This window comes from Leiobunum rupestre, chromosome 6 (assembly GCF_980474605.1).
Source record: "Leiobunum rupestre chromosome 6, qqLeiRupe1.1.hap1, whole genome shotgun sequence".
In the NCBI taxonomy this organism is placed as follows: domain Eukaryota; kingdom Metazoa; phylum Arthropoda; class Arachnida; order Opiliones; family Sclerosomatidae; genus Leiobunum; species Leiobunum rupestre.
The window spans coordinates 25,546,339-25,573,430 of NC_143389.1; the positions used below are offsets into that span (position 1 = coordinate 25,546,339).

General features: G+C 34.4%; 2 protein-coding genes across 3 annotated transcripts in view; one reads left to right on the forward strand and one right to left on the reverse strand.

Moving 5' to 3' along the window:
* Positions 1-2,003: 2,003 nt before the first annotated feature.
* mh (DNA-dependent metalloprotease SPRTN) lies at positions 2,004-14,512 on the reverse strand. Its single transcript, XM_090177790.1, has 8 exons — positions 14,121-14,512; positions 12,917-13,066; positions 7,596-7,738; positions 6,611-6,719; positions 5,507-5,551; positions 4,543-4,617; positions 3,633-3,861; positions 2,004-2,465 (listed from the first exon to the last, which is right to left on the reverse strand). The coding sequence occupies exons 1-8, from the start codon at positions 14,226-14,228 to the stop codon at positions 2,077-2,079; spliced, it is 1,248 nt and encodes a 415-aa protein (XP_090033916.1). The 5' UTR covers positions 14,229-14,512; the 3' UTR covers positions 2,004-2,076.
* Positions 14,513-15,893: 1,381 nt separating this feature from the next.
* The window catches only part of LOC149940496 (uncharacterized), a 32,195-nt gene continuing 20,996 nt past the window's right edge, over positions 15,894-27,092 (forward strand). The window contains exons 1-3 of one of the 2 annotated variants that reach the window (XM_090177524.1): positions 15,894-16,125; positions 23,330-23,504; positions 25,225-25,411. In XM_090177524.1, the coding sequence (XP_090033650.1) occupies positions 16,028-16,125; positions 23,330-23,504; positions 25,225-25,411 (460 nt within the window). In that variant the 5' untranslated portion in view covers positions 15,894-16,027. The remainder of the gene's footprint in view (positions 16,126-23,329; positions 23,505-25,224; positions 25,412-27,092) is intronic. The other variant, XM_090177525.1, reaches the window with a different exon arrangement.

The following is a 27,092-nucleotide window of genomic DNA, read 5'->3' on the forward strand; positions in this document are numbered from 1 at the left end:
CATCATCGTTATGGGCCTGAAATTCCGCGTTAAGGGCGTTCGAAAAATCGGCGAAAGAGGCAAAATCAGGTTGGGAATAAAACCACTCAAGGGCCGCACTTGTGAGCATCGTAGGAATCCAATGCTTTAGAAAATACGGTTCGGGACAATTTCGAGAAGCGAGAATTTGGCGCGCTTTCAATAAAAATTATCTCGTATTGTTATCGGTAAAATTACCGGAAAAGCTAGGGAGAGTGACGGGTTGTGCCCACGAGTCGGGCATGACCGCCGCGGGGGGCGCCGCGTTATTTTGATTTTGTAGCAACGCGGTCAATTGAGCCACCTGGGCCTGGAGTGCTAAAATAGGCGCCGCATTCGGATCAGCCTGATTAGGGAGAGCGGAGTTAGGCATATTGGCAAACAAATGATGTGATTCCCTATCACTTTCTTCAATAGCGAAATAAGTTTCGTAACACTCTTGGCAACTTAAAAATTTGCCTAACTGGGGAGAACAACCTCGTGTATGTATGTCTCTATAAACACTCATTGACCAACAACAAGAAAACAATTGCCCGAAACCCAAGAGAGCACGCCAAAAACATAATTAAAAGAAAATAACGAAGGGGAACGTAGTGACCAACCAACTATAAATACTCCTAACTCAGCTAAAATCATTAAAAATTAATTACGGAAATTATATAAAAACTGGTAATGAAAAAAAAACCCTAACATTTTACGTGAAACAAATATAGCCCAATGAAAACTTAATTTATACGCGAAGTAACAAATTTTAAAACTAAACATGAAAGGTGAAATAACATTGCAACGAAATTTAACGGGGTAAAAATTAATTATGGTTAATTAAGGTACTTGGTTCGTTATGTCTAGGGGTAATTTTATATAGTAACAAATTGGTGTCACATTAGTAAATAAAAATGATTTAATTAAAGGTTCTTTAGATTTATTTCGTCGCTTAATTTATGGTATTAGTAAAACGTACATACATTTATCATTATTAGTAATAGGTGGTTCTGGCTCTGGTCTTAACTAATTATTAAAGTCTTACAGTTTCGAAGAGATAGGTTCATTTCCCTCGGAGGTAACCGTGGTACTAACGGCGTGGATCCGCACTGCACTATTTCTTTATCGCGGTCACTCGATTTTGGTTCTCCGCGAACATACTTAAAACTTTGGCTTTTCAGCCCACCAGGAATCCGGCTACAAAGTAGTACCAACAGAGTGGCATACCGCATACGCGTTTCGTTGATCAAAAAACGTTCTGACCCGAAACCCCACGTGCCTCACTTTATAGCTTCGGTCATCGTTCCGTACGGGGTGGAAAATTGTATCCGCAAGAGCGGAATATTTGGAGGAGCCTTGACGTCACACGGATAAACCCAAAAAGGGAAAGACCAGAGCCATAATAAGGTATAAGGAGTGCCAGAGCCAGTGGAATATTTCTTTATCAGAGGGGGGTCGACCATAAATGTATGAATGATACAATTTTGTTACAAGGTACACGATGGGTCAAGGTATTTTTTAATTAGGTTAATGATTTGTAACAAAGAACTGTTTGTCTTACGGGTCAAAGTGGGGGCTTTCCGGAAATACGAACCATGTGACGTTACTTCCGGTGACCTTGAATATTGATATGACCTGATATTGGTATCATTCGATTGGTCTAAACGTGCTCTTACCAAATATTACTAAATTAACCTTCAAATCTGAACCAAACGGCGTATAAGACTAAAATAGTAATTTGGTCTTATACATATAAATTTGGGAGGGGCTCGAAATTAGTTCTTTAATCTTATACGACAGGGTATGACAAATCATTATCCCCTTTATGCCATATTTTTCAATGACAGACTTTTATTTAAAAAACAGGCCTTTTGGTAACACTGAAAATCTTTAAAAATTTAAGCACCTAAGTGTTTACCTAAAATTGAACACAGTATTTAACATTGTAATAGTCCCACCCAATGTGGTACTACATGACAGTCAATGAGCAAATACGTTTTTAAAATATATAATTTTACTGTTTCCTTTTAACACAAGCAAAATAAATCCAATATACAACAAACACAATAGTGGCAGTTAAGATGACCCTAAACTTCTACCTTGTCCAGAAAAACTATGAAAATTCTTCTTGGGTGAATTTGTCGAAAAAGAATTGATAGTAAAAACATTAGAACCAGTGTTAGATGGCTTAAAATTATTGCTATTTTTGAAGTTTGCAATTGTAACGGTACTAGAGCTATTCATTTTTGTAAGTGGTCCTTTGACACCATTACCACTGTTTGAAGCAGACTCATTCATCCTCTTCATACTCATATTAGCATTTCCATCAGATAAGGTATGAATGTTCGATACATTTTGATTAGGACTTTTCTTTTCATCAAAATAAGATCTGATATCCTTTGAGGTGGAAGGTTTAGGGCTCTCTATAGATTGCGAATGTTTTCCTTTCTTTGAACTTTTATTGTCTAAAGAGAATTATGAAAAATACCTTAGATATAACACATAAAATGAAAAACTTAAAGGGAAACAAAAGTGGGGAGGGAAAAATACATGGCAGAGCTACACAGTGACATATTGAAGCTAGCTAGTAGCTTTGGTGTTGTATGAGAGCACCAAAGAGGAACTTCCTTGGAACGATGCCACTAGGTACGATTACAGAAGGCCCACCGTCAATGCTCGGAATGGGGCTGGGGCGCGTCAGAAAAGTTGGGTCGACGGATACACGACGGAACTATTTTTTAGAAAAACGTTACTAAAATGACTATTTTTTTAAAATTAAGTTAATTAAAAAAATTATCATTTGCGGCCCAAAACAAATAACTTCGTAATCTACGCGTCAAGCGCTACATTCTCCGCCAAAAACCCAAAAAACGGTAATCCCATAAAATTACTACTTTTTTAAAATTAAGTTAATTAAAAAAATAATCATTTGGGGGCCCAAAAAAATAGTCAAGTGCTACATTCTCCGCCAAAAAAAAGCAAAATTACATGAGTAACCATGCTAGTTCTCACCATTCCCACATGACAATTTACTTTAGCACTTAAGGACCAAGTACATCTTATAAGAATAATAAATATGATGTAGAATACATTTATTTATACCATATGTAACATAATTACTGATAAGGGTGCCTCTGTTTAACATTTGATTAAAAATTTAAATGAGACCTTGTTTCACAGCCACCAAAGAAAATATGGACTAACGTCGCGTAAAACTGGTTTTACCTTCCTTCCCTACCCGGCATAACTAGTTTCGATGACGATAAAACCGTCATCAACTGGGAAGTGACGTCAATTACGTCATATCCTTGCAACAAGGTCTCATTGAGAAAAAGTTCTTTCTGGCACACTTATGACTAATTATGTTACATATGTTTATACTAAGGAAGAATGATTAAGTTGAGACGATTCTTAGCATTGCTTTCAATATCCCCCTCATGCTTGAAGAGTAAGCTCCTTCCTCCTAATACAGTATCTCGTGCTCCAAGACTTCTTCAGAAGCAATTAAAGGCCACGTCGGTGACGTTTTCTTACCTCCCCTATCGTGCCAGAGGGACATTTGACCAGAATTCCCGCAGAGTATTAAAAAAAAACATTCTTCGTACCATTGATTGAATTTTTTTTCTACTGACCAGAAACGTTTTTTCTTTTTCTCTCAACTGGATCAGGTTCTTTTATTTTAGTGTATGTTCCTCCGCAAGTGGCCTGGTGATCTTTCCACCACCAATCAGCAGGCTGAGGAGGTCGATTCATTGATCGCTTTACATATCCAAAATATGGCGTTTTTTCTTTGCACGGGCCATTGCATCTCCACCAATGAACTTTGTATAAATTTACTTCATCATGAAAACTATGATATACCTGAAAATACACAAAATATGAAACTTATGATTTTAAAAGGCCACACAAAATGTGAAGCACAAGTTGGTGTAATTTTGTAAGGGTCGATCTTGTTTGGAAAAAAATGTAAACATTGTTGAGGTCTAAATTAATTTATTCAAGAATTATACTTATGAAAATTGTTTATATTTTAAAGGTCTTATTCCAGTCTAAAAGTGAAAAAATGTTCAACCCAAAATCATTTCTAGAATTTCCATGTCCTATAATTCTTATAATTTCCTAAAATTTTAAAATGGCCCTATAAAATCCTATAATTTAATTTGTTATGCTATATTTCCAATATTTTTAGCATATTCGGTTAAAAATTAACTGATAAAATTTTAAATGATTTACACAGCAAAGACATGTTTAATTTGTCATGTTTTTCATGAAAATTGAATTCATGAAGGAGCAGATTTTAAAAGATTTTGAGTTTTCTTTTCTGATCTGGCTTATACTGTTAAAACTCCTTTTAAATACATTTCTTTATTTCAACCCCAATAAATTGGTAATTTAGTCCTATAATATAATTTAATTTTTTTGGAACTTCATGTTTAACAGATATATTTTTTTTACTGATATCAAAATCTTAACTGTGTATAATGAAAAAAATATAACTTTGAATTAAAATATTTTATATGAATTCATTTTTTTTTAATTTACCGTAATTTTAGCGCCTGTGGCTGAGTTTATCCTGTTCATATGTTTATGAAATTCAGATCCATGGGCATCATGATCCTAAATGAAATTAAACAAAAATAATATATTTGAGCTTGCTTGGTTCTCTACTAGAAACAGTTAAGTGATAAATTATAATATAACATTGGAGTTAATTCCAGGTCAAATCAACAAAGCCCAAACCACTCTAGTTAGAGATTTTAACAAAGAAATCGGGTAACAAATGTAGTTGTGTTCAAAACATCTCTGTGAAGAGCAATGTTTTAAGAAACATTTTTGGTGAATTAGTAGTTCAATCGCACTGGAATTATTACTTTTTCCAGTAATAGAACTATGCTAAGGGACACAATATGGTGCATTGGCACTGTGGTACAAAATCACTTCACTTGCAAGTATTAATACTTATGTAACAGATTTATTGTTTATCGATTTCACCTATACAATTACAGGTAGTAATATTGTAACTGATCCAGGCACCAGATGATGACTGGATCGCTTATCATTGAAGATTAGTATTCTTTTTTTTGCAGCCAGGAAGATCCGCGGCATGTCATGGCTAATAAAAGGCAGACCGCACGAAGTGTCGTCGCCGGCTGTTAAAAATTCCACATTCTGTTAAGTGGACAGTTTTTGGTTCTGAACTACAAAAACTTAGCCGTCATATTTATATCTTCCTTTTGAGCCTCAGAGACATTGAAATGACTAGCCAAGGAGGGTTGTCTTATTTTGTAAGTTGATCACAATTCCTTTTTTTGAGATATTTGTCAAAGGACAATAATAGATCTTTTATTTATTATGCTTAAACTCGTGTCATAAATTCTCATAGATAAAACTTACCTGACCCGAACCTTAAATTGTGACAGTTAATCTAATCATGTTACATCCTCACTCGGATACGATTAGGTTGAATAGAACTGATACAATATTCTAAGAAATTAAAGAATCTTACCCTGTTATTTCCAGTTACAAACAGGTACGCATGGATCATTTCATGCTATAAAGAAAAAATTAAAGGTTATTATAATATTTGATCCCTCTAACTTCTTATGGTGGTTTTATGTACTGGCAGAGTAGGATTTTAAATAATTGTCTCCCCCTCAGGGGTTATACGCAGCTAAATGAAACCTGGTAAGGGATATAGCAGAAACCAGTTGGACTTCTCAAATTCGTTGCTTTTCAGCCATGTAATTTATTAAATTTACAATATTTATAATTAGTTCTGTCTGTTGGAGCTAAATATGTGGATAGAAAAGGTTTCAATAAAAACTTGTAGAGGTTAATGTTAATAGTAAGCGTAGGGAGTAGCTGGAGCTGTTGGCTCGCATGGCATGGAGGGCTTGGCCACCACCCTCCTACCCATTCTAACTCGGCCAAAAGTACAAAAATTATATACTTTTATTAAAAAAAATTTCTGTGACTATAATTACACTTGACTCTTTAACATCATTATTAAACAAAAACACAAGTTTAGATGCTTTCTCTGTGCCTAGTTGATTATATTAGCCAAAAAAGCAATTATGGAACAGCAGTATATCGCTTTAAGATGTTTCGATGTAAATTTTCTTTCAATTCCGATTATTACAAAAGTCTAGCCAGAAACAAAGTTTTAAATTCATTTTCGATTATGTACCATATTTTGGCCAAGAAGGATTAAAAAAATGATTGGTTTAAAAAAAAAACTAATTGGTATTGAAAATCAGAAAAATTTTCGACACTAGAACAAATTACTTTGATGAAAATAAAAAAACATGAAGGGACATTTAATTTCAAATTTAATGTTTAACCACATTAAAAAGCCTTCATTTAAAAAAAAATGTTTTTTTTTTTCAATTTGAAATACCAAATTTCGTAAAAATTGTATAACATCTAGTTTGTTGAGCTATAATTTGAAATAAAGGATTTCTAACTTAATGTGCACTTGATTTATAGCCAAACACAAGAAAATTGAATGGAATAAAAAAAAATTATAGAAAGGGTTTCAAACTGGTCCTTTCTATCGCAATAAAAAAAGTTCTAGCCCTGATTAAATAAGTGTGCTAACACAAAAAATTACCAGCAAAGTTTGAACAAGATCCCTTCTGGGTCTTAACTTTAACAAAGGCGTGCTCAGACGAATTGAGCATAGTCCACCTCTACCTTCATAACAGCAAAGTCCGGCACATCTGTAAATAATGCACACCAAGCAAGAAACTTTAGAAAAAAAAATGGTTGTAAATAAAGTAGTAGTTGTTAACGTTTGTTGTTTTAATGGAAGTAAAATATGTTAAAGTCATGGAAATTTTGAGTACAGCAGGCAATGAAAACTAAACTAGACTTAATTATCAAGAACCTAGCTAGCTCAAATAGTAATTAAGTTTACCGGTTAGTATTCAATCCAGTAAACTTATTTTTTTTTGTTTATTTTGGGGAGTAGCCTAACTGTTCAATGCTACCTCGCTGAGTTATACAAGCCACATTTACAATTAATTCCGGGCAATCCTACGAAAATCTTTAAAACAAAGTAGGGAAAATAGTTTCTTTTTGAAATAAAAATAGGGACCGAATTTTTCAAAATTGGAACCAAATGAGACCTTTTTTTGAACTAAATTCCAAAATTAGCTTGGTATTAATATTTCCAGAATTCTGATAAGACTTTTGATATTTCCTTTAATTTAACAATTTAATAATGTTACCAAGGCTTGTCGCACTACCTTAAGTACGATGTTCCAACTATTTACTCATTAATCCTCAGAGTAGACTTAAACATTTATACTTATCAACATTTAGAAATAATATTTTATTTATTTCAATATGAACAGGTATTGTCGTAAAATATTTATAGTTTTAGGCTTATCTCTTAGGCTTAACGGGTTTCTAACCATTGTTTAAACGAAACCAGATTTCACAGGAAAGCTCATATTTTTATTTTTTACTATCAGATGGCGACACGCCGCCACCTCAACGTCTTGGGTTAAATCGCTGTTAACGCACAGCCTATGTACATTTCTAACTAATTAATAGGGAGCTAGTATAAGCTTATGACTAAACTTCATACTTACAATGTCATTCTGGGACTCCATCTAACCTCAACTCCTCTAAGTTTTCCATAGAAATATTCTTCGTCAAATGCCAAAAAAAGTGAATGCACATCTGGATTTGGGTCAATTAATTCCCACTGATCATCAACTATATTTTTTGCACTCTGAAATAATACACTAATTCAATAAAGTGTTATGGGTGTCTACTAGCCCTTACCAAAAATTAAGTGGTCTAGGAACTTGGTTTTAAGTTTGTATTTGGGACAAATACCAACTAAATACTAACTAAAACCATACATAAAAACAACTTATTACCAACTATACCATACTGCCAACTTAATATCCACTTATTACCCCTTTAACTAGATTATTGAAAAATGCTGACAACTTAAAACCAACTTAATACCAACTAAAATGTGTATACCAACTAAATACAAACTAAAAGCCAACTTATTTTTTGGTAAGGGGCTGTGGCTATAATTATGCACAAGTTCGCGACACTTTTAAATATATATAAATATATATATATATATATAAACGGCACCCCCCCCTCGCCCCGTTGTTTATAACCAAGTGGGCCTTCTATAATGCTACCTAGAGGACAGTACGTACCTAGTATAGCCTCATATGTAATGTGCAACATAAAATAAAATCATTAACAATAACTATAGTTTTGGCTACCCATGTGACACCTATTCTTGACATTTAGTCTGCTCACCCTGACCTTGCTCTAGCTTGATCTCAGGGCACCATTCATTTAGGCTACTAAATGAGGGAGCAAAGAATTTTTTTAAGGCATCAAAACCAGAGTGGGGAAAACTACATGGAACAATCTGCCCAAATTACACCATGACTAACTCTGTAGATTGGGGAAAATTGTACACACCAGCTTCATCCTCCCAGAGAGTTTGTGCTACAGTGACTGGAGTTACAAACGGTTTTTCATTACAGTCAAAGCTGTGGCAACACATAACTTAAATAATTAATTCACTTACTTAATTACCTTGATGGATTGCTTCAAAATTACTTAATTATTCCAAATCACAAATACTCATTTTCTAAAAGACATTTACCCTAAAATATATGCCTATTAATTTACGGATTTTTTTATTATCTCCTGTTTTACCTAAGCCATATATCAAATGATTTGTACTAGCCATTCCAGGTGGTTGGGTTATCATGCATAGGAGGGTGGTGAGCAGTGCCGTAAATAGCCTTTTATGCGCCCGGTGCGAGCTTCTACAACTGCACTCTTGAAAAAAAATTGTTTAAGAGGGGGTTTATACATACGTAGCATCGAACCATTCGAAGTCGCACCGTTACTAATCCTTTGGCTCGACGCGTTTTCAAAACGGGTTTACAAGGTCGAACTTTGACCGACCAGAAATCGGGGCGATCTTTTTTTAGGGTTTTTGGTATTTTTAGGAGGACTTTCCAGAGTGAAAATGGACGCGAATCAAATTGGTTAAAGCTTATTTTAGTTGTTTAATATTTTTTGGTTTGTGACATATATACAACGAAACTATTTGAGAAAAATTATTTTACCCTCGCATCTCGTGTTAATAGAAATACTTCAAAATCAATTGCAAGCTAGAAGTCGTATCTTTTACAACAAGTTAATCGTTGAAAATTGCATACCAACCCAGTAAGTGACCGCAACAATAACTCACGAATTAAAACTACCAAACCGTAATTTATTGATCGTTCATGTCTACTTCGAATACTAAACAATACTGCCCATAAATTGAAAGGCCATGATATTTATACAGAAAATCAGAATATAAAAAATAAAGTTTAGATAACAATCATCTTACTCTGCGATTAAAAAACCCATTACAAGTAATAAAAACGTGTAGTTGCGAACATCCAGGTGTTCTTAAAATCTCATTTTAATTATTCAGATTACATTATTTCATTGGTAGTAAGCATAATTTATTGATGAGTCGCTGCAGCACACGGTCAGTTGTCTTGACGGTGACCACTCTTACACAACCATCTGCGCCAGGATGTATCTCCGGTATTCTGCCCAACTTCAATTTGGTCGGAGGAAGATCTTTGTTCTTAAGTAGGACGAGATCGTTGACATGTAAGCTTCGTTTGACTGAAAGCCATTTAGGGCGTTGTTGTAATCGGGTGAGGTATTCATTGTTCCATCTACGCCAAAAGTGCTCAAGGAGTTGTTGTCCCAACTGCCATCGTGTGAGATGGTTTGTTTAGGTAGTCGTTAGGTCAGGTTCTGGAATTGCAGTCAAGGCGTCACCAATCAGGAAATGTCCGGGTGTTAAAGCCACAAGGCTATCGGGATCAGTTGATAATGCTGACAAGGGTCTACAATTCAGGCACGCTTTGACTTGGCATAGTAAGGTATTCATCTCTTCGAACGTCAAATGAGTTAGCCCCACGATTCGCCTTAGATGAGACCTCCAAAGGTTGGTGCGCTGGGTGGATTAAAATGCCAGCGAATACCTTCATTCGATGTAAACCATGAAATTGCACCGCGACTAATTCGTGTTGTCGTGAACTTTAGAAAAACCTTAAGTTATCGATTTGCACCGTGGAAGTTGGACCCACAGTCGCTATAAATGTCGGAGCTCTATCCTCTTCGACCTGTGAATCGTCTCAAGGCAGCTAGGAAGGCATCTGCAGTCATGTCGCTGACAATTTCAAAGTGAATCGCTCTGGTTACAAAACAAACGAAGAGAGCTACGTACGCCTTGAAAGTCCTCTGTCCACGAGTTTTCAAGACCTTGAGGGTAAATGGTCCGGCGTAGTCCACAACGCATCGTAACAACGCTCTAGCTGGGTTGACGCGTGCTGCTGGTAAATCTGCCATTTTTTGTTGGAGGGTGGTCTCTTTCTGTCGGACTCATGGCACGCAACGTCTTATATGAAATCTGACCGCATCTCGAATTCCGAATACCCAGAAGCGTCACTGAATGACTGATATAAGCAGCTGCGATCTGGCATGTAAATGCCTTAAATGTTCATGGACAAGTATCAGATCTGTTAATTTGTTTCTTCGTGGTAAGATCATCGGATGGAGTCGATCGGTATTCATTTTTGCCTATTCGAATCCGATCTCCAACTTGAAGTAATTCATCTGGATCAAGAAATGCATTTAATGACAATAATTTACTTTTTGACGGAATTGGTGAAGATGTCTTTAGACACTTCTTCACTGAAATTTAGTTGTTGAACAGTCTTTACTCAATATTTGTGTGCGGAGTCGATTTCCGTTGCAGATAACGGACCAGTTGTCCTGTTAGGTTTGGACGTTCGAGTGTTTTTCAGGAATCGATGGATGTAAGGCCGTAACTCGAAGTAACACGGACAATGATGAGTAATTATCAAGTAAGGACGCATCTACCTTACCCAGCGTAGAAAAAGCAGGAATAGGTCAAGCATCGAGTAGGCACTCTTCAGTTTCGTCTGGAATGACTTGATGGTGGGATTCTAGCCTGATTGAGCCTAGACGGCCCCTTCCACCATAATGAATAATTGTGGAGTTCAACGGCTGACATACACGTAGAGGCGCAATCAGCTGGGTTGTGTTCACCATTGTACTAATGTTAATCGGAAAATTGGGTAGATCGTTAGTAACAGTTCTCATTACCAATGCGTCAACCTGGATTGGGCCATCTCCATCGTTTAGTTTGATGGTAAACTGGATGCTTCCTCGTGAAGTGCCATTGTCGCCGGCTCCAACTCCTCCGTGGGACGTTTTCGTTTAAGTTGTAGTTTCTTGCAGCATTGTTCAGAGATAAAACGGGCTGGTGAGCCTAAATGAAACAATGCTCGTATTGATCGTAGTTGCCCGTTTGAGAGTTCAACATCGATCCTTGTCGTGGTTAAGACAACCTGGGATGATGTCCAAGATTCTCTTGATACCAAGCAATTGACTCCATAAGAATTCATTGATGACTCTTCAGACTGGCTGGGTTTGTTGCGGCTGTTCGCTGAGCCAAAGGATCGTTAAAGAATATGCTTAGTGTCTCTGCCCTTCTGATCAGTTTGTTGAACTCAGTTTCATTTGTGTCAAAATGTATGGCAGTATTGGCTAATATAATAGACGTTTGAAGCATGTACAACTCTCTCCGCTTTGCCTTGGTATAGTTTTACTGCGGTGTCTGTGAGTGGTTAAGTTGCGTGACTGGTGACGATTCCTTCAAGTCTTGTTAACTGTCCCTTGATGCCACATTGTTTGTTGATTAGATTATCCATACTTCGTTAAATTAGATGACCGAACTGTCCCACACGCCAGGATTAGAAGACCAGATCCCTCAGTTTGAGTTGTAGCGGCTCACTGATGTCACGAGGATCCGGCTCGATGGACCATAGCTAGAAACTGATAATAACAAATATGAAACTTACTGTAAATATCTTAAGGTTCGCTTTCTAGTTCAACTTCTTGCGCTTTGGCTATCGTTCTTGAGCTTAAAATTTCGTTCATTTCTTCAAAATACTTGAAGCCTGAACAAGATGCGTCTCCTGATCCCGATTTCGATCGCTTAGATTTTTCTTTAATAAATTCCATTTTAAATTTTTCCATTTATTTCTAATTTGTTGCCAATCCTTATTTTTAAACCCTAATTTTTTCAACTCTTTGTCGATATTTTTAAAAACGTCTGCATTATTCTGCCTTTTCCCTTCTAAAATACTTAGCAGCTTTTTTTCACCAATAACATTAATCAAAGCTTTAATTTCCGAATCGGTAAATCTTTTGCGGATGATTTTTTAGGGAAAAACCTCTACGAAAGGGTTCGACAGAGTCTTTATGGCGATTTCGGGTCGCTCCAATTGAAAAAGTCTACCTCATGCTGTCGCACCTTTCTACCGAAAATGGAGCTATGCGTTCTGTCAAATTTTGGCGTTTACATGACGAACCAAAAAAAGATCGCTGTTTGTCGCGTAAAGTGCGACCATGTAAACGCGGTCTAAGTATAGGTCCTGGTCTGGTCATTTCGGCGCCCCTCCAGGGTCTGCGCCCTGTGCCTGGGCACCGCCCTAGTTACGGCACTGGTGGTGAGCCAACTTACATTACTTTTACTATCTATTACTGTTAAACTTGTTTCTATTTAAAAGGAAACCAAAGAACTTGGGAAAAATCCAATTAACTAAAGGGGAGATAATTTTAATACTCAAAGGCGTACTAACTAGCTGAGATCAAACCTGGCTTTTCTTGCTACGAGGCGGGCGTTCTAGCCACGAGTATGTATTTTTCATGTTGAATTAACATTTTGGGGGTCAAATTAAATGTTAAAGATATGGAAATACCTACCCTAGGCAAAACATGTGGGGTTTTAACAATCTTTTTTTTCGAATCCTTGAACAAAAATTTGTACCTGTGGCTTAGAACTCGCATTTGAAACACTTATATCCCTATTCAATTCATCTTGAAGCCTTTTTGCTAATTCAAAATCTAAATTTTCTTTAGATGAATCATATTTATCATCCTCATCATCTGAATCCAACAATGAAATCACTTTCTTCCTCTGAAAATGGCAAAAAATGGATATATTTAATAACTATGAAAATTACTAACTGCAAGTATTGTCAAATCCACAAGGAAAATGCAAAAGTGACATAAGACTCAAAAGTGTGCCATAAAATTAAACTTTTAACTGAGAGCTTGAAGTAAGAAAAGGGTGGAGGAGAGGAGTAAAAAAGTCACACAAGAAGATAATAATAATAATAAAAAATAATAATAAGCTAGGCTAATACCGAAGGCACCACCTTAGGCCCAAGTCATCTAGCAACTTATAATGCCTTAAACAGGTGGCCGGGTTACAATGGGTAGGATGGTGGTGGCAAGAACAACGCGGGGCAACAGCTCCCTTCACTAACAATTACCTCTACAAGATGTAAGGTCGATTTGATTTTTTTCTAGGAAGAAGTAGCAAATTGATATAGCGTGAGGTGGGTTAATTTATGAGCAGCACTAAAAGTTGTCATACTACTTAAGTATAAATAAATACATTCATGTGTTCATCTATTTAAAACTAACATTTCTGAATATTGAAAGTTTTTTATCTAAAAAATAATGAGTAGATTTTGAATCACTGCTTAGTGTTCTTTTTGGCTTGTGTTTTTACCATATTTGTACCTCATGAAAGAGTATTATGTGTACGAAGCCATAACAGTCATTTTAAAATTTGGTTGCCAAGGTATATTCGGATGTGTAATATTGTTGTAGTAAAAGTTTTTTGTCAAAATACAGATTTCTGAAAATTTGGATAATTCCTTGACAGCTGGGACCGGGATGTCCAACCAGCCCCCTCTATATTTTACTCAAAACGTCTTTTGACTTTGTTAAGGGCTGTTACGCAAACAAAAAAAACCTGTCACATTGCTTGCCCAAGGTTCTGACAAGCGGCCAGCTAGAATTCGGGGGCCAACAATCATTTTCTACATTAATATTAATAAATACATGGTGATCAATATAAACTAATAACTGACACCACCCTAGATAAAAAATAATACCCAAGCTTTACCAATGGAACAATCCCACTTTTTTATTTAGATACTGTAATTTAAAAATAAATTTACTGTTTCTTTTTTGTGCGTCGAAGCAATTTCTTCGTCAAACTGTGCTTGGAGTTTAATGGCTAAAGCCAAATCTGGGTCGATTGATTTCCAACCCGATGACGATGCCATGATCACAAACTATAAACTTACAAAACTGTTTTCAAAGTCAAAAGATCAATTGTGTGGACCAGTTTGAAGATCTGGTGACTGGTCCCTTTATAACTAAATGAACTCACATTAAAAATTTTGAGATTTTAAAATTTGTAAATTTTTAATAAAGTCAGTTAAGTCACATAGTTTAATCTTTTTTTTTTAAAGAACACAAATGGTGTGGGCATGGCTTATATAATTATATCTATTTATCTATATAAGCCGTGGTGTGGGAACGACCAATAGCGTCAACGTGAAACGCCAAACTGCTGGATTTTCGTCATTGATTTTTATAATACCGTTTCATTATTAAACGAAAATCCATGTGTTTATGAGCTTCTCGCGTTGGACGTTAATTGACACATTATAAACTTTCAGTGAGCTTCTTCGAATGTTTTTAGATGTATTTGGATGTTACGGAACACTTAATCTAGGCAACCAGTGGATGTCGTGTTTATATTCCGCACGAGATAGCTAGCGACTTATTTAAATTTTGGCACGTGGTTCCTTATGTTACAGTTGCTGAAACCAAAGATAATTTAAATTCGTACCCTAGATTCGATATCACTCTCTCGCGCGTTGCCGATAGCGTTTACCCACTTCCCGCTGGAACTCTGAAAAAATTCGCTCCATGGTTTGCGCCTTACCGCAACCGATGGAGCCCGATTTTTCTGAGGTCACGTGCCGGAAAAGGGTAAACGGCTCGTAACAAAACCGTCAAGGGGAAAGCTCTCAGTATTCGAATCTAGGGTACGAGTTTAAATTATCTTTGCTGAAACCTAGGAGCAACAAGCACAGCACCCCACACAAGGAGGAGGAATGTCAGGCGAAGAAAAGAAACTGCTTGAATTTTATCTGCTAAGCACAAAGTGTCTGCTTAGCAGACAGAAATCTAGCAACTTATGATTTTTTCTCTTTGGTTGCTTCGTGCCTGTATGATATTAAAGAATCCGCTAGGCAAGGCACCACCTTAAGATCGAGCGCTTTTTAATGCAATTGATTCAGGTGCCGGGTTTAGATTATACGGCAAGCCCCTCATGCCACGCGTGTCACCAGCTCCATACACTTACTGTGGGTGAAACCCCTTTAACCAGTGGGGAGATATCTGGCAAACTCGACGTAGAAGGAGTTGTTTCGAGTTTTTAGATTTTATTCGGAGGAGGGGAGAGAAAACCCGAAAACGATGATCTTATAGGGAAGCTCCTCTTACTGCCAGGCGAATGTGCTAACCCCTCCAGCACCCCACTATGTATGTAAACTGAAAAGTCTAATTTTGCTAACTTTCCAAAGGAATTCTGGTTACCAAAATTATGTATCTCTTATTCAGGGCCTAGTTCTGTTTGGTATGTTATTCACGAAGTGTCACCGGCCAACTCAAGAAGTTATTAATCTTCTGGATTTATTATAAAACTTAATTCGACTACTTAACAGGTGAAAATACAGCAGTTTATAAACTACGATTCTTGATGTTAACTGAAAAGTCTAATTATTTTAATTTTAAATCGAATTGAAGATATAATTTTAATATTTTGACGCACCATCTAGTTTAACCAATTTATGAGGCTGAACATGGACAAAATATTCCAAAGACTATGTCTATATACTAATTTACATGTCCACATCCGCGAGAAGCCGCATTGAATTACGGTGTCCATGATTTCTTTGTGAAAGTAAAACTTAAGTACAACTACAACTCACTGTAGCCTAACGGAAACGTGATTAACCTTCCTTTTCTCAAAAGTGGTAATTTTTGTATTTCATTTCATCTTTGCTTAAGAATGTTGGAAATTTATCAGTCTGAGTTAGGAAAATTCAAGCTACGTAAAGAAATCGCCAAAAGCCGAAAGGAATCTCCAAAGCCAAATGTTTCTAAAGGGTATGCCACTTTCGTTTTCTTTGTCAACAGATTCCAAAAATGGATTGTATGGTTTGAAACCTCCTGGATTAATTGACTATCTACTATTGTTAATTAATCCATAGATATCTTATTTTATGTATGTCTAGCTGTCAGCTTTTCGTAGTTATTGTTTTTTAACGGTAATTACCATGGGGAACATATAATTGGTCTTGGTTTTGCTTTTTTTACAGCCCTATATGACAGTTTCTTTAAGTACTCTTATGCATGTAAATTTTATTGAAAATGTGAAAAATTGGAAATAATGAGTTACCTGAGCCTATTAATAAAATACATTGTCTTGATAGTCTAAGGAAAAATTTAAGACTATGGAAATTGGTAGTTCACTAATTGACCATTTTAATAAGGAGTAGAACATTCGGCATTGAACCCTTCAGTTATTTACTTGTAATTATATCCCATGTTATACCCATCCTATATTTCATTTAATTCTTTACTACCTATACATATCTTTATACCTACACATAAATCTTTCACAGCAGGGGTGGAAAACTTTTTTTTTCTTAAAAAACAAGATAGTTTTTTATTCCTACAAATTAAACAATGTTTTTAACAGATTTTTTAGGTTTTTTTTATTTGCCTAGTAAAGATGTTGGGTTAAATAATTAACAATCAATATTTAATTTAGGGAATTATTTAACATAAAATAGTTTTAGTAACTTAAAATACTTAATTCTTTAGAAGTTAGTACCCATATTTGAGCCATACCATTTTTACTATGGGAAGTGTTAATTTATGCAACTCCACTAAATCTAAATTCTTCTTGCTGTACTCTCTGTAATCGGTGTTCAGAACTTAAGGAAGTGTTAGCCCCTCTAGCAATACACTAGACTGGTCTTTCGTAACTAGTGTTCGTACGTGGTCAAAATAAAGTCTGGGGCGGGGTGGGTCTAACCTCGCGAAAAACAAGTCAGGGTCGGGGATGGAAAATTCTTTATTTATTAATAATAGAAAAATTATAAAAATACCCCAATTTTACTGGTTTAGATTAGATAGTATTCTTGTGTAAGCCAGCCTCTGAGCCTATAGGGACTTTTAGTAATAGTAACAATAGATAAGATAGGTAGATATTAAAAAAGATGTCTATAGCATTGTAATTGTTTAAGTAAGTTGTTTTATAAATTCACAAGTTATTTACAAACGTTGTAACTCCACACTCCTTAGCTGAGACTGAGAGAGCCCGAAACAACGGCAATTATGAAACTAAAACTTGAAAATGCGACTCAAGTCGGAGTCAAGCGTCAAGCGACAACTACGTCAGCGGCATCAGCTGAAGGTCATTCGGATCATTCTATTGTCACCCACGTAAAAAGGGAGAGAAGGAACCTATCTATTTTATATTTTTAGGATTTAAGCGGGGTGCGTCGGCGCGAAAATTACACTACGAAAACATAACCCCGAAAAATGGAAAACCCCGAATTTGTTTGCGACAGTTGGGCTTCGGGGACAAAAGTCGGGGTTCCCCGACTTTCAGGGTCAGGGTCCCCGTACGAACACTATTCGTAACCTGGTATTGTCTAGCTTATCATCATGTACATTTATAAAATACATATAAATGGGCGAACTCTTTAAAGGTCAAGTACTACTTAATTATTTATTGAAAAATAGGAATATAGTTAGGGAAAAACATGGTTCTAAAAAATAGGATAAATCCTATTAAGTATGGTTTTTAGGAAAAAAATCAAACCAAACGAGTTTTCAAGATTCAATCTGATTTTTGCCAACCCTGTTTTAAACACTACTAGACCCAGGAAAAGGTTAAACATGTGGTGTAACTTTTATTCAAGGTTGCCCTTAAAAACATATTTTTCTCTAAAAAACACGTTGATTTTATGAAAAGAAATTATAAAAAATAACTAAAAAGCTTTATTATGAGGTAAATATAAAAACCTGTTCAAAATGAAACTTCTAACCTGTTCAAAACATTCAGTTTAAAACAATTAATAGAAATTTGGAAAAAAACTTTGACCGGTGATTTAATACATGTTTAAAACAATTGGTTTTAAAAATGCCAACCATGATGTGGTGACAATAAATAAATTATTCTTGTCACTCTACAGTAAAGTACATTTTACTTCAATAAAATTTCATCCACCATACCTATTTCCCTGAATTACCCCACTTTTATTGTCCTTTTCCAGTGGTATAAAATGGGTCCGCAGAGCCAATGACTCAAAGGTGCCCATTCTAAATTGTTACTAAAGCCACCAGGAAGGAAGTTAAGCTCTCATTTGGCCTGTTTTGTTTTCCCTAGCAAAGGCTGGGATATACTATGTGCTTATAAATAGAAATAAATTTCAATTGAATTCATGGCTAAAATCTTTTATTTACATAACAAAATTGGTGAGTATTAGAGGCTTGACGAGGAACCACGTTTTGAAAGCTCACCATTTTCATTATGTAAATAAAAGATTTTTCCCATGAAGTATCTTGTCTTTCAACTGAAATTTATTTCTTTATATTAGATTCCATGGTTTAAATTAAATTTAAAATTTATGATTATCTGCTTATAGTCAAGTCATGTGGACAATTAGGAATGCACCTATATATCTGCCTATTTTTCTAATATTGTTATTGGCCAATATTGGCTTAAGCGAAACCGATACCGGTATTATAAAAAGATTTCCAGATAAACATTTAAAATAAGAAAATTATTTATGAACCAACTAATTATATTTTATTTGAGTGGCAGACTTCAGAAGTGGTTACGAGTGTGAACAAATAAAAAAACAATGATATGCTCTTGCAAACTTTTTTTCATGAAAAATTAGACATTTTATCATATACACTACTGTTATGATTTGATGTAACGGACTATTTTGCATAAACAAGAAAAGATAAATTATGTAAACCGAAAAAACATTTATGTCCCACCAAGAATACAGTAAACCTGCGCCCAACTCGGACTGCCGGTTCGACTCCCTCTCTCGTCCTCTTATCTGTTTTTAATTTTGATATGTGGTGGGCGCCTTCTGTTGGGCCTTAAAATATAACTTTATTAATAACGGACACGAATAGCTGATATATAGTACTTCAACCAGAGGTCCATTGTGCAGCCCCAGCCTTTCAAGCATGGAAAAGCCTAGTCTCCAAAATGAAGCACAAAATTTGCTTCGCTGAGATATTGGACTCTCATTGATGCTAAAAGTAGACCCGTAACCCGTGCACTATGGTACTAACTACTCTTGGAGAGTGAGCCCCTTACCAAAAAATAAGTTGTATTTCAACTTGGTTTTCAGTTCGTATTTGGGACAAATGCCTACTAAAAAATAACTTAAATCGTCTTTATTAATCAACTTATTTCCAATTAAAGCAGAATAAACATTTACTTTTAACTACTTAAAAGCAACTTAAAAATAATATGTAACTTCCTGACTGCTAAAAACCAACTAATTACAAACTTAGCAAAAGAAGCATTTTAATACCAACTGAATAACAACTCATTACCCCTTCAACTAATAACTTGAAATATGCTGACAACTTGAGCCTACTTAATACCAAGTTAATATCAACTAATAATGTGTATACAAACTAAATACAAACTGAAATCCAACTTATTAGAAGGCCCAGGGATAAACTCCTTGGACTGCCTCTGACCATCCGTCTCAGGCCAAAGCTTGATCTGTCTCTCAGCCATAGTGCCATGCACATGGTTACGAACCAGGCCATTGGGTATTGGAATAGCAGGTTCAGCACTCTAGAACCTAGATACCGCACAGCTTGTAACTTTGCAGCCATCTTTTTAGAACCCATCTATAATATCGTTTTTTTTTGTAAATATATTGACTTTTTACTATGTATTATTTCTTCTTTGTTTTATTAAAATATTATCCTTAAGGATCCCTTACCAAAAAATAAGTTGGCTAAAAACCACTTAGGACAACTTGTATTTCAACTTGGTTTTCAGTTTGTATTTGGGACAAATGCCTACTTAAAAATAACTTAAATCCTCTTTATTAATCAACTTATTTCCAACTAAACCAGAATCAACATTTACATTTAACTACTTAAAAGCAACTTAAAAATATTACGTAAATTCCTGACTACTAAAAACCAACTAATTATAAACTTAGCAAAAGCAGTATTTTCCTACCAACTGAATAACAACTTGTTACCCATTTAAATAGTAACTTGAAATATGCTGACAACTTGAGCCTGCTTAATACCAACTCAATATCAACTAATAATGTGTATACAAACTAAATACAAACTGAAATCCAACTTATTTTTTGGTAAGGGGAATGGGTTGATAATTAGAAACCCCAATCAAATACCCTAAGACCAATATGTTGTTGGAAAATAAATAAAGAATTACAAAAAACTGTTTTATTTCATTATTTCTATATGCCTAGTCATTTTAAGCTCGTATTTAAACCTGACACATTATACATCACGTCATACTTTATCCTCTGCACCACCCAACGACTTGCTATTTATAAAAACGTTTAGAGATTAACGGTAATAGTTAGTGTAGGGAGATCTTGGCTTACTTGGCATGAAGGGCTTGCCACCACCCTCCTAAGCATTGTAACCCGGCCACCCCTTACCAAAAAATAAGTTGGCTAAAAACCACTTAGGAAAACTTGTTTTTCAACTTGGTTTTCAGTTTGTATTTGGGACAAATGCCTACTTAACAATAACTTAAATCCTCTTTATTAATCAACTTATTTCCAACTAAACCAGAATCAACATTTACACTTAACTACTTAAAAGCAACTTAAATCCTACTAGGGAAACATCTAAAAACCAACTTAAAAATATGTAATTTCCTGACTACTAAAAACCAACTAATTATAAACTTAGCAAAAGCAGTATTTTCCTACCAACTGAATAACAACTTATTACCCTTTTAATAGTAACTTGAAATATGCTGACATCTTGAGCCTACTTAATACCAACTCAATATCAACTAATAATGTGTATACAAACTAACTGAAATCCAACTTATTTTTTGGTAAGGGACCTGTATAAAGGCATTATAAGTTGCTTGATGACTTGGGCCTAAGAGGGTGCCTTGGTTATTAGCCTAGCTGATCCTGTGCTAAACTTGAGAAATGGTAATAATTTTTTTTAAATAAATAAATTCATTTTTCGATTACTTTGTACTAATAAGGATGAACTTGAGCTAAATTGAATAAATACGTCGTAATTTGAAGTATAGTACAAAGTATTTGTAAAACTTATGCTGTGATAACTGCCATATATTTCTGCATTACATTATCTGAATGATATAAACAGCCTTTTAGATTTTGATAGAAATACGACGCTGTTTTATAAAATAGCGATATAAATATAAATAAGTTTGGTAATTTGTATTCGATTAATCTACTTTACATTATCTAGCTTCCAGAGTGAATTAGTACTATAGATTTTCATAAAAATCCGACGCCAAATGGTGGATATCAATGAAACTCATGGTGTGATAAGTTCCGTAATTATTCGTCGATTAATCTGAATTCTAACCCTTGCCAAAAAATAAGTTGGCTAAAAACCACTTAGGACAACTTGTATTTCAACTTGGTTTTCAGTTTGTATTTGGGACAAATGCCTACTTAAAAATAACTTAAATCCTCTTTATTAATCAACTTATTTCCAACTAAACCAGAATCAACATTTACATTTAACTACTTAAAACCAACTTAAAAATAATATGTAATTTCCTGACTACTAAAAACCAACTAATTATAAACTTAGCAAAAGCAGTATTTTCCTACCAACTGAATAACAACTTATTACCCCTTTAATAGTAACTTGAAATATGCTGACAACTTGAGCCTACTTAATACCAACTCAATATCAACTAATAATGTGTATACAAACTAAATACAAACTGAAATCCAACTTATTTTTTGGTAAGGGAATACTTTTCATTATCTGACAGAGTGAATTAGTCCTATAAGTATCCATAATAATCTGACACCATTTTGAAATATGGTGGACTTATATATAACTTTGATGTGATAACTGCCAAAATTATTCGCAAATTTATGTGAGATATTCTACGTTTCATTATCTGACTGAATAAATAAGTCCCTTATATTTTGATAGAAATCTGACACCATTTTGCAAAATGGAGGATATCAATATCTCATAATGCGATAACTGCCGAAATTATTCCCCTATTAATTTAATAAAAATTTAAGCCATTTTGCAAAATGGCAGATGTCAAAATGTTTCACGATCAAGTAAGTTCCGTAATTACTTATTGATTAATCTGAATTTTTCTGTTTCATTAAATGATCAAATAAGTTCTTTCTATTTGTAAAGAATCCCTTATCAAAAAATAAGTTGGATTTTAGTTTTTATTTAGTTGGTAAACACATTTTAGTTGATATTAAGTTGGTTTTAAGTGGGCTTAAGTTGTCGGCATATTTCAATAAACAAGTTAAAGGGGTAATAAGTTGGTGGAAAAATAGTTTTATCTTGGAGTTGGTAATTAGTAGGTTTTTAGTTAATATTTAGTTGGCATTATGTCTCAAATACTAACTTAAAACCAACTTTAAGTAGTTCCTAGACAACTTATTTTTTTGGTAAGGGAAATCCGAAGCCATTTTGCAAAATGGCGTTAGATTTCTATCAAAATATAAGAAGCTTATTTATTCAGTCAGATGATGTAACTCAGATAATTTCACATAAATCGGCAAATAATTTTGGCAGTTATCACATAAGTTTAAATCCGAGATATTTCAAAATGCCATCGGATTTCTATGAAAATCTATAGTACTAATTCACTCGAGCAGATAATGTAACTTAAAAAATCTCAGATTAATTGGATACAAATTACCGAACTTATCGCACCATGATTTATATTTATATCTGCTATTTTATAAAACTATTTCTACCAAAATCTAAAAGACTGTTTATATTGTTCAGATAATGTAATGTAGAAAGCCTGGGAAATCAGTTTGCCAATACTTGTATGAACCCTCACACTGTTGGTACTGAAAACAGTAAATATATCTACTTGTGTAGGAAAACTTGCTATTTTGTATGTTCAAAGAAAAGGAAATTCAAAGTGACTAGTAGTAAAGGGAAAGTGTGAAGTAATTAATTCAACTATTCGAGTAGTTTTTGATCTGGTTCCATTTCTCCTTTTTTTTAAACACATGTAATAGAAACATTGTGAGTCACAGTTTTTTAAATCATTGTTGTTTTTTAATTTTAGGAGCATGATGTGGCAATTTGTAAGTGAAGCTCTACTGACTGGCAAATATGGAGAAAATTTACAAACTGTAAAAAGAATTGGAGATAAATGGATTTTTTCTGTGAGAGCAATAAATCAGAAAGCTTTCCAACCCCACCAAGCCTTGCTCAAAGACCAATCATGGGCACTCTTTTTAGTAAGTAGTCTACAAGGATTATTTTTGCTCGAGGATAAAATTTGGTTTAAAGCTAATCTGAAATAACTTATTAAAGGTTTACTTTTTTAGTTAGTAAAATTCCAAATAATAGTCTCATTAGTAGGATTTTTTTAATCAACTAAAAATCAAAAAACTTAAAATTTTTGTGCAACCAACACTTTAATGTGAGACTGCGGAAGTGAGAACAAGTATTCATATTTTGTTGATAACCATGCAACAATAATCGGTAGTCAAATAACTTTCGTTAGTGCGTGCAACTGGAATTGCGTCTAGACCATTGGGAGACTTGATACAGCCTTCCTCGTAGTTCCGTATAACTTAATGAGCTTGGAAACCATCTGTTGTGTTATTTAAGTGCAAGAAATATGGCCAAGGAAAATAATTTCTTCATACCTCTAAAAAGCCACATCTACCTAGTGCAACAGCGAAGCTTTAGCTTCTTCAAATTATATTAAGACTGGCTGTAGAACCCACTTAAATTATTAAAATTAATTAAAAATATACCATAAAGTTAGTTAAATGGATTTCTTTGTTTTTAAATACTTCTTACTTAAATATTAGACTGTTTATTCTTCATATTTTTAATTTAATCACTTGTATTTACAGATCAGGGAAAAGTCTGCAAATTTTTATCTTAAAATACTGGAAAACCTGATTAAAAGGCTCCTGCAATCGTGACTAACCTTATATTTTAAAGCTTGGAAACTGAAATTAAACTTAGTTTTTGAAATTCAGATAATCGTTTTTATACTTCAATATTTTTTATTTGTTTTTAGCATTGGTGAAGTGCAATATTTTTATTTATCCCCCATACTAGCAATACTGTTATTGAAACCATGTAATATAATTTCAACTATAAAGTAAATGTGGTCTTAACCAACTTGTTAAAATGGGAAAACAAAATAATGTGACTACCATATCACAGCCAACTTCGATTAGTTAACTCGGGGTCATTCCAGGACAGATTTTCCCACTTGTTCACCCGACCATCGCCAAATTTCGTGAAAACTTGTATTTAGGGTTATTTAGGCCGTAGATTGATTGAGCGGTTGCTGAGATACAGTGTAGTCACATTTTTGAAAATGACATTGAACCATACCATTAATTTTTTTATCTCAGCTTCTACGTAACCCAAAAATTGGAAAGAGGGCTCATTTTAAAGGAATTGAAGAGTGCAATGTAAATAAGCACTTAGGTTCATGCTATATATAAGATTAAATACAATAAATCAAGTTTTAAATAGTTGACCTTTGACCCTGAAAATAGCTCATTTTTAATTTTCAAAATATAATTTTTTTCCGCATTCCCTATACGCGCTTTAGTTGCAGTAAAAAAACTGCGAGGGTAATATTTTTTGTTTTCGAGAAACAAAATTATTTTGTTTACCCCTTAATAGTTTCGCCTATTAGCTAGGTTGACACAGGCCAGGGAATTAAGGTTATAAAAAAACTATGGTTTTTATAATACAAGTAAAATAAGAACAACTTGCTTTTTGCGGCTGGATAAAGTACTAAATGGTTAATTCTTACAGCCTTTATGTTACTTTTACCTTTAACCTTTTTGTTAAATACTTAATACCAACCTTTCCCTTTTTAAGGTAGATAAAAATTCCTTATAATATATTACACTAGATTTAAGATAAGTGGAATGCTAAAAAATGTCTAATACATCATTATGACACTAAAATTTTACTATTTAGGATTATGGTAAACTAAAAGGAAGGAAGAAGCCTGAAACTTCAGAAGATTACACACGACTAAGGTCAAACTTTTTCAATGCAATTGTAAGATGTGCTTGTGATGGAGTAATTTCAAAATTAGATCGAAATAGTGCTGCCCAGTGTGGAATTACATTGTTTAAAGACTATAAATACTTCATATATGAAGGTGTGTGTGATCCTTTTTTTCTGTATTAGTTCTGAAAAATTAAATGATAAGAACAAGGTTGCCTAGCTAGGAGAGGGAGAAGTCCAAGAATTGGGGGGGGGGGGGGGGAATTGAAGTGTTTAATTATAAAGTCAGGGAATCTAATCTTGAAAATGTTATGAAGGTTGTTTATTTTATTTAACTATAGTTTTGTAATAAATTTTTTAACCATTAGTCATTTTTAAATGTAATCATGTTTTTTTTAGCTGAAACAAAACAAAATGTAAGCTAAAGAAAATTCAGTAACTATTGACAGAAGTAAAATATAAAATTGAAAAGTATATTTATATACTTTTCCTTTTTAAAAATTATAATGATTTTGACCTTAAAAAGGTTATGGAATTCAAACCTGGAAATGTGGCTCGGAACTGCTTTCACAGGGTTCATACAGACCTGAAAAACTTTGAAAACCTGGAAATATCAGGGAATTCAATAGAAAGTCAGGGAAATTCCTATTGACATTAAGAATGTTACATTATAATTAGACAACCCTGGTCATCAACATTTTAAATGTGAAACTGAAACAACACACATTTTAAATGTGAAACTGAAACAACACCACATGAAAGACTGCCTCAAATTCTGTAGAAATCCCTAGTTTCATACTATTGGTACCAGTCAAACCCTAGATTACCACTAAGGAGTGTAATATAGAAGATTTTCTTCCAAATATTAATCTCTGTCATTTGGCACTCCTTTTTTGAAGAAAGGTTATGTAATAAAAGTCAATTTATTGGATGATAATTTTAGGAAACAAAGGTATTGCATCGTTACTTGGTATATATCATGAAAACCATGGTCAAAGCTGGGCCGTGAGTCCCCCCTTCCGAAAAAATAAGTTGGCTAAAAACCACTTACGACAACTTGTATTTCAACTTGGTTTTCAGTTTGTATTTAGGACAATGCCTACTATAAAATAACTTAAATCGTCTTTATTAATCAACTTATTTCCAACTAAACCAGAATCGACATTTACATTTAACTACTTAAAACCAACTTAAAAATAATATGTAACTTCCTTACTACTAAAAACCAACTAATTACAAACTTAGCAAAAGAAGTATTTTCCTACTAACTGAATAACAACTCATTACCCCTTCAACTAGTAACTTGAAATATGCTGACAACTTGAGCCTACTTAATACCAAGTTAATATCAACTAATAATGTGTATACAAACTGAAATCCAACTTATTTTTTGGTATGGGGAAAATTTCAATTTATAAGTTTTCTGTAATAAATTTCAGAATATTAAGGAATTTAAAAGTTAACTGTTCACGCTCAAAAAGTGGGGACCAATTTCGGACAATTCTTTGTTTTCATAATTTTTCATGAGGATGAAAAATTATGTTGAGGCAATTTTTAGAGTTGCTTCTAATTCACCTCTCATCTAACAGTTAATTTTTCCCCTTAAAAAAAATCAAATCAGCACAGCGGTCAGGTGCGGTACGTTCTAGGGGGTGACCCAGTAGGCCTGTGCCTAACCAAAAATTTGTGATTTATGTAAACTTCCATTCGATTTCCTCCTCCACCCCCTATTATTTCCTGAAGTATGTGCTCACCTAAGAATATTTTTCTAGAACCGTGCCTGAAAGCAGTGGTGTAGGAATGGGGGTCTAAGGGTGTAACCCTCTTCAAATTGG